The sequence below is a fragment of the Sceloporus undulatus genome, chromosome 6 (assembly GCF_019175285.1).
Source record: "Sceloporus undulatus isolate JIND9_A2432 ecotype Alabama chromosome 6, SceUnd_v1.1, whole genome shotgun sequence".
Classification (NCBI taxonomy): domain Eukaryota; kingdom Metazoa; phylum Chordata; class Lepidosauria; order Squamata; family Phrynosomatidae; genus Sceloporus; species Sceloporus undulatus.
This window is the reverse complement of record NC_056527.1, coordinates 118,822,542-118,839,121: the sequence shown is the minus strand read 5'-3', so window position 1 is coordinate 118,839,121 and position 16,580 is coordinate 118,822,542. Positions and strand designations below refer to the sequence as shown.

Here is a 16,580-nt window from a genome sequence, read left to right as displayed (position 1 = left end):
ATTTTGTGCTGTATTTATCAATTTATTTACCTATCAAATTAATTATTAATTGATATGGCAACACAACATACATAAAGAGCTAACATTGTGTAACAGTTTAAGTGCTGGAGTAAGACTCTTAGTGGTCCAGTTTCAAATCCTCACTCAGCCCTGAAAGCTGCTGGGTGACTTTGGGCAAGTCCCACTCTCAACCTCAGAGGAAGAAGATGGTGGTAAACATCCTTTGAAGAAATCTGGCTAGGATAGGTTTGCAATTAATTATAGCAATTAATTCTGAAACTTTGCATAAATCTCAGTCCAGGGCCAATTGCTGGGGAACTCCCCCTTGTTTGAGTATTGGACTATGACTTGCCCAAAGACAACCAGGGTTCAATTCCTGGTTGTCTTTGGGCAAGTCACATGCCCTCAGCCTCAGGACAAAGCAATGGCAAAACATCTCTGAACAAATATTGCCAAGAAAACTCCATGATAGGGTCACCTTAGGTCAGACACAACTTGAAGGTACACAACAGCCTCTGCGGGTAGATCGCATGTTGTCACCACCCAGCTTCAAGGAAAGTCCATGTTCCCCCTTAAAGCAAAATTCATACTCTCCAATATTTCACAGATGAAAACCAGGCAATATCAAAGTGAAATCAAGTTATTCCATTCTTAATTGTTAACTGAGGTCACACTCCTTTTGAACTCTGAACTCAGCTTTCAGTAACAGAAGTAGGCTGAGGACAAATGGCAAAAGCAGGAGGAGGAGAAAGAAACAGGAACATTTTAGAAGATGCTCAAAAAGTGGGATGAGAGAGGATTAACCAGGACTGTCCCTGCTCAACTGGGACAGTTGGGGGATATGGAATCCCATATGAGGAAAGGCTTCGCCTGGAACATTCTTACAAAATGTGACATATTTAAAGGAGGAAGAGAGATAAAGGCAGCCTGGGATTTTAAGCCACGCTGTGGAAGACTCACCCAGCATCTCCAGCATCCGGGACCTGCCAGCTCTCTCCAAGCTTGTCAGCACTGCTCCCAGCTGAGGTGCCATTAGGCATGAGGTTGTCATCCGTCACTTGCCCATTGTAGTTCCCTGAAAACCAGGAGAAGCACTGTAAGAAGAGGCACTGTAACCAGGAGGATGGAAGACAGGAGGGGGCTTGCTAAGGGCTGGAGACCCTAAACTGCATATTTCCTAGCATTCTAGTATGCAGGAGTCTTGATTTCCAGCCTGGATCTCTCACCCTCCATTAACATAGCAGAACTTGTCTTAGTCCTGGTCCCCCCCAGCCCACTTCTGTCTGATCTTGCTGGTAGTAAGAGGGCTTTTTGAGGTTTCAAGCCCTAAGGTTCTTAAAGCGTTAAACAGCTTTGGGCTCTGGGAATCCTAGGGTGCACCTACACTGTAGAAAAACACAGTTTGACACCACTTTAACCGCCACGGCTCCATCAAATGACTCAGGCTCTCTATTCCACTCACCACAGAGGCCACAAACTTGTCCGTAGTAGGATGGTGGGACAGAGACTTCGGCGTGGTGATTCCCATCAAACCGCACGGAGAAGCCAAAATCAGTTTGGACCAAAACGAAAGTGCCACTGAGACGCACCGACACCTGGCCCATGGCCACAGAAATCGGCAAGGTCACTCTCTGCCCATTCACCTGCATTATGGACACAACAAGGTGAGCAAGTGTCTTGGTTGTCAAGGTTGATTGTTTGGCTGAGATGTTTAGAGGCTTGCTTGTGTATTTTGGGCCAGGTGGTGTCCCTGAGAATATGGTCTACAAGGGTAGGGCTTTTGCTGAAAAGAAAAGAGTCACTGACTTGGTGGAGGGCAGAGGTAGAAGCCACTAGCTCTATATAGCTGCTCTCTCAGTATCTGGAGATCGGCAAACAGAAAGAGAACATCAGGCATTTTGTGTAGGCATTTGGTGAGGGACTTTGGGGTGGGGTAGGCTTGTAGAGCTGTGTTATTGCCAATACTGGATGAGTGCACATGGACGGTGGGGGAGTTGTCACAAGCAATGTGCAGCATCTCTGCCACATTTGTTTTCTTGCCAGAGGATGTGAGGAGCTACACCTAAAGCAAGTGGAAATTGGATGCCTTGCTGGAAGAGAAGGTGCAGCAGGTTGTGACCTGTGTATTTTCACTTGAACTTATGGGGCAGTAACACTGGACAGAAGTGGGACACAAGAAAGACCCAGGTTTCTAGATGCACCGCAGAAGAACTCACCATGACTCTCCGTGATTTCAGCAGCACGATCTGGGTCTCGTAGACCTCCACGCTGATGGACTTGACGTAGGAAACCTGCTTATTGGCTCCCCGGTGTTCGTTGGTTGCTTGGACCCTGAAAGTGGGAAGGTCTGCTGTGGCATTGCAGAGGGCAGAGAGCAGGTAGGTGCAGGTGCCCATGAAGTGGAAGAGGCGGCCGTCGTACGTTGTGTAATGAGGGTCTCCAGAGATGGTGCAGATCACTTGATCTGTGAGATGGGACAGGGAAGTGTCAGACACAAGTGTAGTTGGAATAGTTACTTTTCTAACTAGTTACTTTTCTAACTGATCCTCCATCCCAGGTTACCTACAGGATTGTCTTTTCCTGTATAATATGACTTCTCCCCTGGGAGAGATTTGCTTCAGTTAGCCAAAAGTAGGCTTGCAACTGTTACCCAGAGGACATCTTCTTAGGCCATTTTTAGATTGAGGAATGACCTGCCAGAGGAGATTTGTTAGCTGGTACACCTTCCAAATTTAAAACAGCAATAAAGACCAATCACTTCTAGCAGGTCTTGCCAGATGATTTTAAAATCAAGTATTTTCAAGTCTGTATGGATTGTTTTTGCTATGTATTGATTTTACATGCTCTTTTCACCTCAGTCTATAGAGAGAGGTGAGTAAAATAATCATAATCATCACTGAAAGCTTAAAAATCCACTTTCCCCCCCGGACTCCAATTCCCAGCAGTTGGACGATTCCAGCCCTCCTGTAAAAATCAACTCAACATGAAAGTCTCTTTGCAGAAAGAGAAGTCATGTACAGAGTAACTTGCCTTCACCAGAGAGGAACCAAAGCAAATGCTGAGAAGTATGCAAGGCTGATGTTCATGTCATCCTACCTTGTAGTGCCTCTAACCATAAATATGTAGGAGCCAAGTATATATTTTGAACCTGGATATGGAAAGATGATCTGCATAAGCCCAGAGGCTCTCTCTTCCTTAATAACCAGAATGACTTTATTCTCTAAACAACACAGTGGTCTTGATCTACTTCCCTTCTCTTTCATTCTCAGTCATTTATAATGACAAAACATTATAATTTATATACAAAAATTATATAAATTATAATATATTTGATATATATAATATTATATTATACACTATATACTGTATAAATTATATTGTTATTTTCAGAACTCTGACAAAAAAATTTTGGGACTACAGTCCCCAGAATCCACCAGCAAACATGGCCACTGAAGCCCCCAAACACACTTTTTTCATACTCTGTTTATTTTTATCAGTATTATTCATTTGTTCATTCAAAAATTTATTTCTTGCCCCATATCAAAAGATTTCAGGGCACCATTAGAAGTACAATACCTGTGTACAGCATATGAAATAAATATGTGAGACCAAAAGCCTCCAATAAATAGCCATGCTTTACTTGGTGCCTAAATGAAGCCAGGATTGGTGCCAACTGGGCTTCTGAAGAGAGGCCATTCCCTTGCTGGCAGGGCACAGAGGAGGGCCCTCAATAGACCTCTATGCTCAGAAAGGGATGCAACTTCGGGAATAATGGTTTTCCAAAAAGCCATGTATTTTCTATATCTACAGTTCACAAAACGACCCCAGACCACCCCTTTCCTCCCCCTTCCATAAGGAAACTCATGAAGGCATTTACCTGGAGGTGTGACGGGAGTGGTGGTCGTGACTTTGGTCCCTGTGGAGGCCCCTAGTGTGGGGATGGGCCTTGCTGTGGTTGTTTGAAGTGCTGCTGCTGTGGTTGTCGCATCTGGACCAACAGGCATTTTTGTGCTGCTTTTTTCAGTGATGGTGACAGTGGTCTGCCTAGACGCAGTGACTGCGTGGCTAGTGGTGTCTGGGGTTGGGGTGGTTGTCCTTATCTGTGGGGTGCTGGTGGCAGGACTGGCTTGACTGGTGGAGGCAATGTTGACAGTGCTTGTAGCTGGGGTGACAGTAGTGGTTGTAGCAGTGGCTTGGCTACTGATTGGACCTGTGTGGCCAACTGTGGTGGGGCTAATGTGGCCACCACCTGGGGTTGTAGATGTGGGCCTGGTGCTGGTCACAGTTGTGGTACTTTTACTGGTGGATGTAATGTTGGCATGGCCAACAGTGGTTGTGTGCTGGGTGGTGGGGCTCACATGGACCTGTGTGGTGCTGGTGGTGGAGCTGGTCAGAAGGGGGACAGTGGGGGTAGGGGTACCATGACCCGTGGTCCTGGTTATGGCAGGGCTGGGGTGTCTGCTTGTTGGGGAGCCTGGAGAGGTGGTTGTGGGGCTGGTTCCAGGAGGCTCGGTGAGGGCTGAAGTGATGTGGATGGTGGCTGCTGTGCTGCTGGGACTAGTGAGAGTGGGGCTGGTCTGGAGAGTGGTTTGTGAAGTGGTCATTCTGGAGCTACTGGTGGTGGCAGGGCTGCTTGAAACATGGCCAGGGGTGGTGAGCGGCGTGGTTGTGATGGAGCTGGGGGTGGTAAGATTGGCATGGCTCGAAGTGGGGCTACCCACTGAGGTGGGACTGGGGCTGCTGAGGTCTGGGTGGCTTGCAGTGGTGCCAATATTTGGACTGGGGTGGACTGGGAAGGTACTGGAGGGGTGATGGCTGGTGTAAGTGGCAGCTGTAACACGGCTGGTGGCACCTGCAGTGGTGCTGGGACGTTGGGTGAGGGGACTGGTGGTAAAAGAACTCACAGGTAGACTGGTGTGGCCAGTGGTGGTACTGTGGCCAGTGACGGGCAGCTGGGTGTGGCTTGTAGAGTTGGTTGGCAACGGGGGTGTACTGGAATGAGTGGGAGCAGGAGTGCTGACCTTTGGACTGGTCTGCCCTGTGGTGGTACTGGAGGGATGACTGCTGCTGTAGCGAGTAGTTGTAACACTGCTAGTGTGGCCAGTGGTGGTGCTTGGTTGGCTACTGCTGGCAGGACTAGTGATAGGCAGCTGGGTGTGACCAGTAGAGAGGCTGGCGCTAGTGGACACAGTTGTGTTGTTCTGGTTAGCTGTTGTCCTGGTTGTGCTTGTCGTGGAATCACTTGTTGTGGAGGTGGGGGGCAGACTAGTGGAGCTGGTAGTGGCTGATGTTCCATGAGTGGTGGTGCTTGTTTGGCTGTGGCCAGGAGTGGTGTGGTTGCCCATGGTGGTGAGACGACTGGTGTGGCCAGTGGTGGTGCTTGGTCGGCTACTGTTGGCAGGGCTAGTGATAGGCAGCTGGGTGTGGCCAGTAGAGAGGCTGGCGCTAGTGGACACAGTTGTGTTGTCCTGGTTGACTGTTGTTTTGGTTGTGCTTGTTGTGGAATCACTTGTTGTGGGGGTGGGGGCCAGACTCGTGGAGCTGGTAGTGGCTGATGTTCTGTGGGTGGTGGTGCTTGTTTGGCTGTGGCCAGGAGTGGTGTGGTTGCCCACGGTTGTGTGGGAACTAGTGGTAAAAGTACTCACAGCCAGACTAGTGTGGCCAGTGGTGGTTGTTGGTTGACTACTGCTGGCAGGGCTAGTGACAGGAGGCTGTGTGTGGCTTGCAGAGCTGGTTGTGTTGCCGTGACTAGCTGTTGTGCCAATTGTGGTCGTCTTGGAGGCACTGGTGGTGGAAGCAGCAGCTGAGGTTGTATGGCTCACTGGTGTGGTTCTACCAGGGACCCCAGATGAGGTCTGGCTTTCCTGGTCTGAGGTAGCTGGACTGGTACTGCTGACGTGGCTGTCTCCTGTGGGGGCAGCTGAGCTAGGAGAGCTCCCAACAGTGCTGCTGGTGGTGGAGGTGATGGGGCTGGTCCTCTGGGTGATGGTGGCAGGACTGGGGCTGCCAACAGTTGGGGCCACGGGCCCTGTGCTAGTGGAGGGGGGTGCTGTGGGAATGGTTGTGGTCCTGCCTGCCGTGGGCCTGACAGTGGTAGGATGGGGCTCAGTCACCGTGGAGCTTTGGGGTGTGGTGGTGGTGGGTCTACCATGGGTCGTTGTTGTCACCACATGGCTTGTGGGTGAAGGGCCAGGCTGGCTGACAGTGGTGGGGTGCGATGTCATGGGGCCTACAGGTGGTATGGTCACAGCAGGGCCAGTGTGGGTTGGCCTGGCAGTTGAGGAACTGGTCGGAGGAACTGGAGTCCCAGAGCCTGTTGGAGGGAAGAGATGACAGTTTCAGTATGAGAACGAGGAAGATTGTGTAGATGGAACAACTCTAAAATCTATGCAATGTGATACAAGGCCAGTTGTTATGCCAATGAAAATGCCAGCTGTTTCTCTCCCTGATCCTTACCAGTTGGTTTTTTTAATGCTATCACATAGCATAATGCTTGCCATGGTGCCAGATGGATATTATTTTTTGTGTTGGCTGGAAATTTATGAATCGCAAACCTGATACACCTGATACAATGCATTGTTTGTCTGTCATGTTTCTTTCTGTAAAATCTTAAGAATACTGATGTAGTGTGTGTGTGTGTGTGTGTGTATTTAAAGGAGGAGCACGTATAGGAGGCACCTCCCTGGCCCATTTGCCTTACTGTTTTGCTAACAGTAGCAAAAAGGGGCTGATGTCTGTTACTTCTCCTTGCCTTGCTCAGAAGAAGGACAAAGGGCAGGAGGCAGAGAGAAATGAATGGGACATTTCCAGATTCTTTGGAATTTAATGTCAATTTAACGTCAACTGGATGTGCTAAAAACGCATACATGAGTTAGATTTCTGAGCTTGTTGATGATCAATGAAACCTGTCCACCTCTTTCTTTTCATGCTCCAGCTGTCTGTTGGAATCTGATGGTGGAATCTGGCCCTTGGGAGTCCCAGCCCTCTGGGAGACAAGTAAAGAGAAGGTGTCCTCCTCTTTCTAGGATCAAACCCCTGCCCCTGCCCTGCCTCACCTGTGCAGGGTCCTCGACGCACAGAGATGTTGTCCAACGCCACGTCAAGATAAGGGTTGTTCCCTCTCACCACCTCAAAAAGCACCTGAGTCAAAGCAGAGAGAGTCAGTCTGGTGTAACCCCTCACCTGCAGAGTCCAATCAATCAGAGGCAGAGGAGTTAGGTACAGAAAGTCCTCTGGCTCCAGATTATGGCTCCCCCCGAATCAGAGCACTTAGTAGCTGATGCCACTAAGTTGGCCCAAACAGCTGGAATTGAGGTACACCAAAGATACCCCCCCCCCCATGATATGTGGAATACTGTGAGGATGAGGAACAGTGGTGGAGGAGCCAAAGCCTTTAAAATAAGAACCACTGAGCAATAAAACACCTAGCACCTCAAGGTCAGGGGACTACAAATGCTGCAGTAACTGTTTGTTCTCCCTGGCTTTTGCATGCTTCCTGCTCATGGACTTCTTCTTGACCTTTGAATTGGCTTACAGGGGACTTCTCTTTGTCTCTCCCTTGTGGCTTCGGTTATTATCATGACCGTTGGCTTCACGTAAGGGGCTGAAATCTCACTACTTCACCTCCCTTCAACCTTGGTAAACCCCTTGGCTATGTATAGAATCATAGAATCGTAGAGTTGGAAGAACCCACTAGGGCCATCCAGTCCAACCCCATTCTGCCATGCAGGAAATCCAAATCAAAGCATCCCTGACAGATGGCCATCCAGCCTCTGTTTAAAGACCTCCAAGGAAGGAGACTCTATCACCCTCCGAGGAAGGAGTGCATTCCACTGTCGAACAGCCCTTACTGTCAGGAAGTTCCTCCTAATGTTGAGGTGGAATCTCTTTTCCTGGAGCTTGCATCCATTGTTCCGGGTTCTGTTCTCTGAAGCAGCAGAAAACAAGCTTGTTCCCTCTTGAATATGACATCCCTTCAAATATATTAAATAGCACTATCATATCACCTCTTAGCCTTCTTTTCTCCGTGACTCAGACTGCCTGACTCACCTGGAACTGCTTCTCCCTATGATAGCCCACCTCCCTGAGCCAATTCATGCTAGCTGGGGAATTCTGGGAATTACTGTCTGAAAAATTAATGTTTCCAATACATGGTTAACACCGGTTCCTTCCCCTCACTGCTTTGCTCACCTTGCTTGGCTGAGGTCCACCATATGGGACTGTCACAGATCCCAAGAGCCAAGTGGGGCTTTGTATCCCAGTCCGGGTCCACAGCAGGGCCACCATTCCAGAAGGCCCCTCTGCCAGCACCCGGAGCTGCGTCTGGACCTCCACAATGCCATACATGTAATAGTAGAATTCAACACACGCTTCGGTGTCTGTGCAGAAGGCCCGGCTGGTCAGACGGACGGACTGGCCTGGTACCAAGGAACCTCCTTCCACGTAGATGTAGTAGCCCTCTGGAGAAAGAGGATAGCCAGGGCTGCCTTAAAGTTGAGGCTGCAACCCAGAACGGACTCCCTACCCTACTGACATGGGAGATACCAACTGCCAAGAGAGAGAAATGGCTCTCTGGCTCGTCTCTCTCTCAGCAAGCCAAAGAAACAACCTTAGAACAAACCATGACTTGGCCCTGCAGACATGAGTCACAGAGCAAGGCACAACGTGGATGGCAAAAGTTACAAGTTACCTATATAAATAGTTATTTCTTTGGGTAATGAGAGCAGAACAAAGCGACATTTAAACAACAATATAATGAGGAAGAAATAAACTATGTATAAAAAGTAAAGATTTCTATCTACTTATTTTGTTCCCAGTTTTTAAGGTTTTATATCAGTCTCTTACACATTATTTTTTTCTCCCCCACCAAAACAAAAATAATAATGGAAAAGCAGCAACTGACTGCCCAGCAGTCTGATCTACTTCACATGGGTACAGTTGAGCCTCACCTTACGCGGGGGATCCGTTCCGGACCCCCCCCCCCGCTTAAGGTGAATTTTGCCTATGCTTGAGCTCCATTAATTCAAATGGGATGCGAAGCCCCTTGCGCCCAATGTGCTTCCCGCAGCTTGAGTGCGTACGCTCAAAGCCACGTATAGCACGCCCGCGTATAATGCAGGCGCACTGTATTAGGCCAGGAAGAGTATTTCAAAACATTTTTTAAAAAATTGAAAAATATGTATATTGAGAAATCCTGATGAGAAGAATCCTGGTTTGATGAGAATCTTTTCAGCCTGGTATTTTCTCTGTGCAAAATTCATATGCGGTTGTTTGTAAAGAAAACAGCATTTTCTGCATGGGAAACAGCATGTTTTCTGGGCAAAATTACCCCAGATAAATTTTGCACAGAATAACTTTCCAACTGCAAATAGGGTTTGAAAACTGTGCAATTTTTGAAGATGTTCTTGCAAATTGCTAAAATACTGATAAAATTTCCAATCCCTTTCTTCTAGAAAAAAATAGTGAAAAATTGCAGCCCTGCAGGGTGGTTGTTATGAGGACAAGGCAGTGGGGAGGATGGGCTCCAAACATGTTCCCAAGAGCTCCCAGGATAGAAAGCTGAATACAAATGACGCTTCTGGTAGTTAAAATGATTTCTTAGACAAAGTCCTCCCCAGATGCCCCTTGGCTCCTTACCTCCATTGGGGTAGTCCCCCGGGGGCCCAGTTTCTTCTGTCGGAGTGGACTGGTTCGTCCGTGTCCATGTGACGGCATTGTCACCAGAATTGACCCAGCCACAGAAGGGATTGGCATTGTCATTGAAGTCACACTGGGTGAAAATCTCTGAGGATGAGAAGAAACATGGAGGGGAAAGAGTCTGATGAGAAACTTTGTTTGATCCCCTCCATTCCTGCCTTTTCCCACTCCAACTGCCCCCCTGCCCAGCCCCACATTAGGCTGACTCTCCCCCCACACCAGCCTTAGTGGCCCAGGGAGCAACATTACCTTCACATGGAGAGACCTGAACGCTGTCCACCGCCAGACCAGGTTTCCCTCTGAAGGTACCTTCAAGAACAAACTAGGAAGGAAAATCCAAGGTGACCACCAGTGAAAACCTCCCCACAACCAACTCCTCCTCCAATGTTTCATGGGTCACACTTATGGGAATGTTGGGATTCCCCTTTCTTCCATCCATCCATCCATCCATCCATTTGCCTGCCTGTCCTCCCTCCTTCTCTCTGTCTCCCTTGATCCTGCTCTGAGCCTGGAAAACAGACTTCTTCTGTTTGGGAACTACAGTTCCCAGAAAGCTTTAACGATCATCCTAGCTGGACATTCTGGGAGCTGCAGTCCAAAAAGGGTCACTTTCCCAAGCCCTAGTTTCTGTTCCATATAATTGGGGCTTCTTTGTCCTCTTCTTTTATCACAACCTGACTGGCAATTTAAGTGAGTTTTTACTGTTGCACAAGGAGATCCTTATGCAACATTGGGAAAAGTGTGTTATCTAGTGTGAGCTGAAATAAGATACTGCTACTGTTTCCAGTAAAAAAACAACAGGATCAATCCCTCCTAACCTAGCAGGGAGAAAACTTTTAACATCCTTTGTTAAGCTAATATTTATGTCCCTAAAGCAATGCAGTCAAGTTCTTTGCTAAACTCAAGAGTGTAGCTACTAAGGGTGGGAGGCAAAATGACATCATTGCCTGCTATAGGAATCCTGTCCCCACCATGAAATTTTACTTCACTCTGCAAATTTCTAACATTGTAGAAAGGCATCTGGAAACTGTTCATGCTTCAAATTCTTATATCTGTTGTGTCTGCATTCCCTTGGTAATTCTTTGCCTGCCCCTTTGTTTTGTACGCCTAAACTGTATTTCTAACCACTCAACTGAAGTGTTAAGTTACAGTAATGCTAGCTGTCTGGGGACCAAAGGAAGACTTCCAGGGGGGAGGAATGCCCTAATTCCCGCCCCCCCGCTGGCACCTAGCTATACCCCTGGCTAAACTCTTGCCCTTTTACAAGCCTTTGCTAAACCTGAACAGTCAGAGAACATGGTGGGAAGAAACTTCTTTTGATCACAGACTAAGCAGAAATTAAGTAAGATCAGACACATCTGAGACTTCAAAGTCACAACAAGTAGAAAAACACCTATATTGTTCCTCCCACCCCTTGTTCATGAAGCTGAGTACTGCCCCTCCCAGCCCCAAAGTCCCAATTCTGTTGTATCCCTCAGCCTCCTTACCTGGATGTCAGCTATCCCAGTATAATTGACCGTTCCTGGAGTCCAGTTGGGCCCATGCTCCCCACTGAGGGTTAACAAGGGGGACCCCAGTTCTCCCCCTGATGAAACAGGAAAGCAAAGAGAAATAGGAAACTTAATTCTCAAACGTCTCCCTCCAAAGCTGAGAGGCAGCTGCCCTGAGAATCCAGGAATCTTTTGGGATTTTCAGAGAGCCACCTTTCCCCAGGGCTTGAGGATTTGCAAACTTGCCTGCTGCCACCTGTGCCACATACACCTTCAGCACTGTGTCATTGCCAACGCCATGCAGAGTGTAATAGAAGCTGAGGGAGAGGCAGCCCCCCTGGGACTGGTAAGGAGGGCTTCTGAGAAGGGCCGACCCAGTGCTTTCTGGGACCCACGCATTCAGCAACATGTAGGAGCCAACTGTAAGGGAGGTTGAGAAAGGGTCAAGTTCTGCTGTGAGATTAAACCAACCCCCTCTGTCCAAATGAGACTTTCCCCAAAGATTGCAACTCTGGCTATTGCTTCTGACAGTCAGTGGGCTGGATGGGAACCTCCCTCCAAAAAAAGGTCTACCTCAGTACAAGTTTCCCAAATTGGCATATTCCAGAGATCCCAGTCTCCAGTTGCATCTCCAGGCCAGGTGTGGAAAGATTCCTGTTTAAACCTCTGATGGAGAGCCATGCCTGCCAGTCAGAGCTGACAAAGCTAGGCTAGATTAACCCTCAATGGTCTGACTCATATGTTTTTATACAAAAGGTCCTGGATTCAGTCCCTGGGAGACTCACCAGGACCTATTAGGAAAGAATCCTGTTTGAAACCCAGAAGAGTTGACAAAACAGGACCAAATATGCCAAGGGTACTACAGCAGCCTCCTGCATTACTGTGCTGAAGATCCCAGGTTCAGCCCTCAGCAGACTCCTGTGTCTGAACCCCAACAGAGCTGATGCTACCAGTCCGAGTTGACTGGTTTTGGTCTAGGGCAGCTTGCTCTTCCTTGATGTTTGTCTGCTCTCATCTCTCCTCTTGAGCAGGCCAATGCTAATGCCCTGAGTGCCTCACTGCTCAGAGAAAGGGGAGTTTTGGCACCATCACTCTTCTCCCAGCCCAGGAAGGGCAACTAAGGCAGGAGGAACTCACATCCTGGTCTGGAGAAGTCATCCTCGGGCCCCACACCAGGCTCTTCGCCTTGCCCAAGCCATGGCTCCCACTGGACATCCCCGTCAGCTGGGTTCTCCCATCCACAGAGGTCGTCTGGAGTGTCGAAGTCGCAACCGGTCACGCAGGCTGCCGGCCAGAAGCAACAAGGAAAGAGGAAAGGAAAGGATCTCTCAGTTGACAGGGATAGGAAACAAATTTGGGATTCTTTGTCAGGGGGTCCCAGACCCTTGGCCCCACACCACCTGCCCTTCTGCTTTCCATTGCTTGAATCTGCAAGGGGGAGAAGCCCAGAATTGGGGTAGCTTACGTGTGCAAGGCCCAAGCCTGATGGAGACCGTGTCCAGGGCCATATCGATTTCTTTGGTGTCAACCTGTGTGGCTGCGAACACAACCTGCAAGGAGAGAGATGGTCAGCGGCCATGCTGGAATTTAGCAAGAACTGTCAAAGAGACATCCAAGCTTGCAAACCCTATCCCCCAAACAGCTGTAGTTTAAAGTTCACATTACAAGCAGGAGTGGGTTTGCCACTCCTGCCCACTGATATGGGAACTACCAGCTGCCACTGGGAAAAGGTTGGGGAATGTGACAGGAATCAGAGCCATGGTGAAGGGGTGTTGTGGTCGGAATGGAGCCACAATAAACATCAGCATCCCTCCAGAGATGCTACAGAATTTGGTTGGACTTACTGACACTTTTTTTTTCATTTTCCTTAAGCAAAGGTTTACATCACAGGGATAGATTATAGAAATGCTAGGCTCAGAAGTAACCAGTTACAAATGAAGTGGTTATTTGCAAGCGGCCAGTTTCAAATATCTAGTTGATGGCTACAAGCAACTAATGGCTAGTAAATAGCTTAGTTACAAATAATTTTGTTCAAATAAGTTACATCATGGTTATAACTTAATTATAGCTAACTTTTCTCTTTTTCTGATGCAACTATAATTTCTTTAATTAACAAGGTGTCATAGGGTTTTCTTAGGCAATCCTCAGAAGTAATTTGGCTAGTCCTGTCCTCTGGAATACAGCCTACTACAGCATGGGATTTGTTGGCACTGCAGCTTCCAATCAAGTTCTAACCAGGGTTGACATAGCTTAGCTGCCACAATCAGATGGGATCTGCTGCCTTTAGGGTATTTTCTGTTGTTATTAACTGCCCTTGAGTCAACCCCTACACATGCCAACCCTGTGGGTGAGACATCTCCAAGCTCCTCCTGTCCTCCACTGCTCTGCTTAGGTCCTTTAAATCCAGATTCATGACTTCCCTAACTGAATCTATCTATCTAGCGTGTGGTCTTCATCTCTTTCTACAGCCTTCTACCTTTCCTAGCATTATTGTCTTTTCTAATATTTACCACTACCTAAATATGTGGTTTACTGTAGCCTAGTGGCATGTCATGTTCTGATTTTTTTTTGGCAGGGGGTGGTGGGAGGAACTAGTAGAAAACTAAGGCTCTAAAGCAGGGGTGCAAACTGTGCAGAGCTGGCTGGGGCATTCTGAGAGCTATAATCTAAAAAGTCACTTTTCTCAGCTCCATTCCTCCTTCCCTCACAAAATAGTTACCTTAAAAGGACGCTGAACTGGGCTCTGTACATTCACGCTTCCAACCAGCCAGGCTGAACTCTGCAGCCCTCCTCGAGTCCACAGGGTGGAGATGTTCCCCAAAGCATCCTGGACTTGAACTGCCAGCTGAGCCTTGTCCCCAAAGCTGTACAGATAATAGAGGAACTCCATGCAGAGCTCAGTGGCGTCTGGATCCAGAGCTGGGCTTTCCAACTGGGCTGATTTTCCTGCTTCTGGGTAGATGTAATATCCTCCTGAAAAAAGCAGTTGGTGCATGATTATTTAAATTTTGTTTCATGGGGTGGAGATATAGCCTATGCCTCTGGGATAAAGCAGCTCTCGAAAGGAGGGTCTTCATCAGCTTTGGTGATAGATGGAATGCCAACTAGTGGCTGCCATGCTGAAAGGGTGGGAGGTGAATGTGGTCAAATTTTAGTCCAAATTTTAAAGGAGCTTTCCAATACTCCTAGGCAGCATTGCATATCCTCCAACAGTCCTGATTTGGTAAGAACAGTCTAGGTTAACAGGCTGTACATACAGCCCTGAAGAGGCAGCCTCCAGCTGCCCCTTTTACCGCCAGATTGGGTCCATGGCAACTGCATGGCACGGCCCCGATCTGGCCTTTCCAGGGTGTGAAAGGGAAACACAAAGAGTAGCTCCTTTTCATGCCTGGAAAAAGTCGCGATAGCCACAGGTTTACAGCCCTCCTCTTGGAAGAAACTAAGGGCAAGGTGCTGGGGGCAAAATGTCTTACTCCGTTCAGGCCTTCCTCCTGGAGGGCCAGGACTCTGGCCAGGCTTTGGCCCATCACCTCGGAGCCACTGCCCACCATTGCCCTCAGATTGGGTCCAGTCACAGAAAGGGCTCTCTGTGTCATCGAAGTCACAGCTGGCGAGAGTGGCTGAGAAGAACAAGAGGAGAAGAAATGAAAGAGGCATACAGTCAACCTTCAGTATCCACAGATTCAACCAACCATGCTTGGAAACATATATATTTTTTAAACATCAAAAAGCAAACCTTGATTTGCTATTGTATAGAAGAGATACTACATCATTGTATTTAATGGGACTTTAGCATCTCTGGGTTTTGGTATCCACAGGGGGTCCTGGAACCAAGCCCCAGCATATACCAAGGGCCCAGTGTACTTCAGTTAACAAAAATCAATGTGTTCTTGGGCATGACTTCTTTAACAGAACCTTTGGTACCACAGTCATAAATAACCTGAAAAGGAAAGATATTCCTATCCCACAAAAAAAGAGAGAAGGAATTCAACATGTTCCAGCACATTATTTTAATTCAAAACCAACAATACTGTATGTAATACTGTGAAATTAATCACCCAGGCCAGGTAAACCTTGCATGAGAAAACAAAAACATTGAGAACACTCTAGAGGCCACTGGAAGGTTTATCCTCAAATGCATCCAGGGTTGATCTTTCATTTCACCAGCCTCCACTTTTGTTGATTTCCATTTTGGTGGCCTAACATCTGGATTTATGCTTTTTTAAACACGTTGACGGTGGGGAGTTGGTAAGACTGGCTTCTCTGACTTCCCCTTTTCTCTCTGTTTTGCTGTTAGTAAGGCATTTTGAGCATTCGGGGGGCAGCTCCTATTTGCCTTGCCTGTTGTAGGCAGGCACACATGGCTATAGTAGGATCAGCTAAAGTAGAATCTCCTCCTCTCTCAGATCAAGTTTTATTGCATTGTTTACTGCAGATATGATTCTGCAACATTACACTGAAAGTCCGTTTTTCTTTCTCCTCTCTTTCACCATCCTCCCAATGCCGCTACTGCTAAAAAAACAGAGGATGGACAGAGGCTGAGAAAGGAAAACAGTGAAGCTGAGAGAGCATAAAAAAGACTTTGTAAAAAGGAGCTTCTTTGTCAGAGGTTTTGTTTACATTGGTCCAAAACACATTGCAGAAATAATCCAATTTGAAACCACTTTAACTGCCCTGGCTCAATGCTAGGGAATTCTGGGATTTCTAGTTCTGGGAGACATTTAGACTTCTTTGTCGGAGAAATTTGGGGCCACAATAAACTGTAATTCCCAGGATTCCCTGGCACGGAGCCAGGCCAGTTAAAGCAGTTTCAAACTGGATTGTTTCTGCAGTATGTTTTGGACCTAAGATATGCTTGTATTATTCATCTTTTCCTGCGCTGAGCTGTCCACCAAAACTGTGGAGAAAACAAAGGTGAAAAGAATAAAGCAGACAACAAAGGTAAGGAAAGTCATCCATATTATCAGCTGTGTGCGCATGCACACACGCATGTGCACACACACACTACCTCTAGACATATTAGGGCAGGTGGAAAGTGACTTACATTTTGTGGCAAAGGGTTTTTGCAATAGCTCAGCATCATGGGTCTGTTTTGCTCTGAAATGGAAGAAGAAGGAACCATGTGAGCAGCCAGAAACAAGGCTTGGGGCGATCAGGATGGATGGCACAAGTTCAGGCACAAAGATGCTCCTTTCTCTGGGCCACATGCCCACTTCTGGGACTCGTTTTGAGAACATCTGGAAAACACCCTCATTGAACTACAAACCCCAAGATTCCACAGGATGGACCCTGGGCAGTCAAAGTGGTATCATGCTGATATAGCTGGGTAGTGCAGATACATGTCGGGAGGTAAAATGAAGGCATCCCCTCCCCCAATGATTTTTTCCTTCCGTC

General features: G+C 47.6%; 1 protein-coding gene across 2 annotated transcripts in view; it reads right to left on the bottom strand.

The window, feature by feature from the left end:
• Positions 1-16,279, bottom strand: part of ZAN (zonadhesin) — a 38,517-nt gene extending 22,238 nt beyond the window's left edge. For both annotated transcript variants that reach the window (XM_042475925.1, XM_042475926.1), the window contains exons 1-15: positions 16,231-16,279; positions 14,660-14,806; positions 13,906-14,159; positions 12,652-12,736; positions 12,324-12,470; positions 11,433-11,606; positions 11,184-11,281; positions 9,946-10,018; positions 9,637-9,783; positions 8,191-8,459; positions 7,056-7,140; positions 3,878-6,313; positions 2,217-2,464; positions 1,463-1,643; positions 961-1,075 (exon numbers count right to left, since the gene is read on the bottom strand). In XM_042475925.1, coding sequence (XP_042331859.1) covers positions 961-1,075; positions 1,463-1,643; positions 2,217-2,464; positions 3,878-6,313; positions 7,056-7,140; positions 8,191-8,459; positions 9,637-9,783; positions 9,946-10,018; positions 11,184-11,281; positions 11,433-11,606; positions 12,324-12,470; positions 12,652-12,736; positions 13,906-14,076 — 4,229 coding nt within the window. In that variant the 5' untranslated portion in view covers positions 14,077-14,159; positions 14,660-14,806; positions 16,231-16,279. The remainder of the gene's footprint in view (positions 1-960; positions 1,076-1,462; positions 1,644-2,216; positions 2,465-3,877; positions 6,314-7,055; positions 7,141-8,190; positions 8,460-9,636; positions 9,784-9,945; positions 10,019-11,183; positions 11,282-11,432; positions 11,607-12,323; positions 12,471-12,651; positions 12,737-13,905; positions 14,160-14,659; positions 14,807-16,230) is intronic.
• Positions 16,280-16,580: the final 301 nt, after the last annotated feature.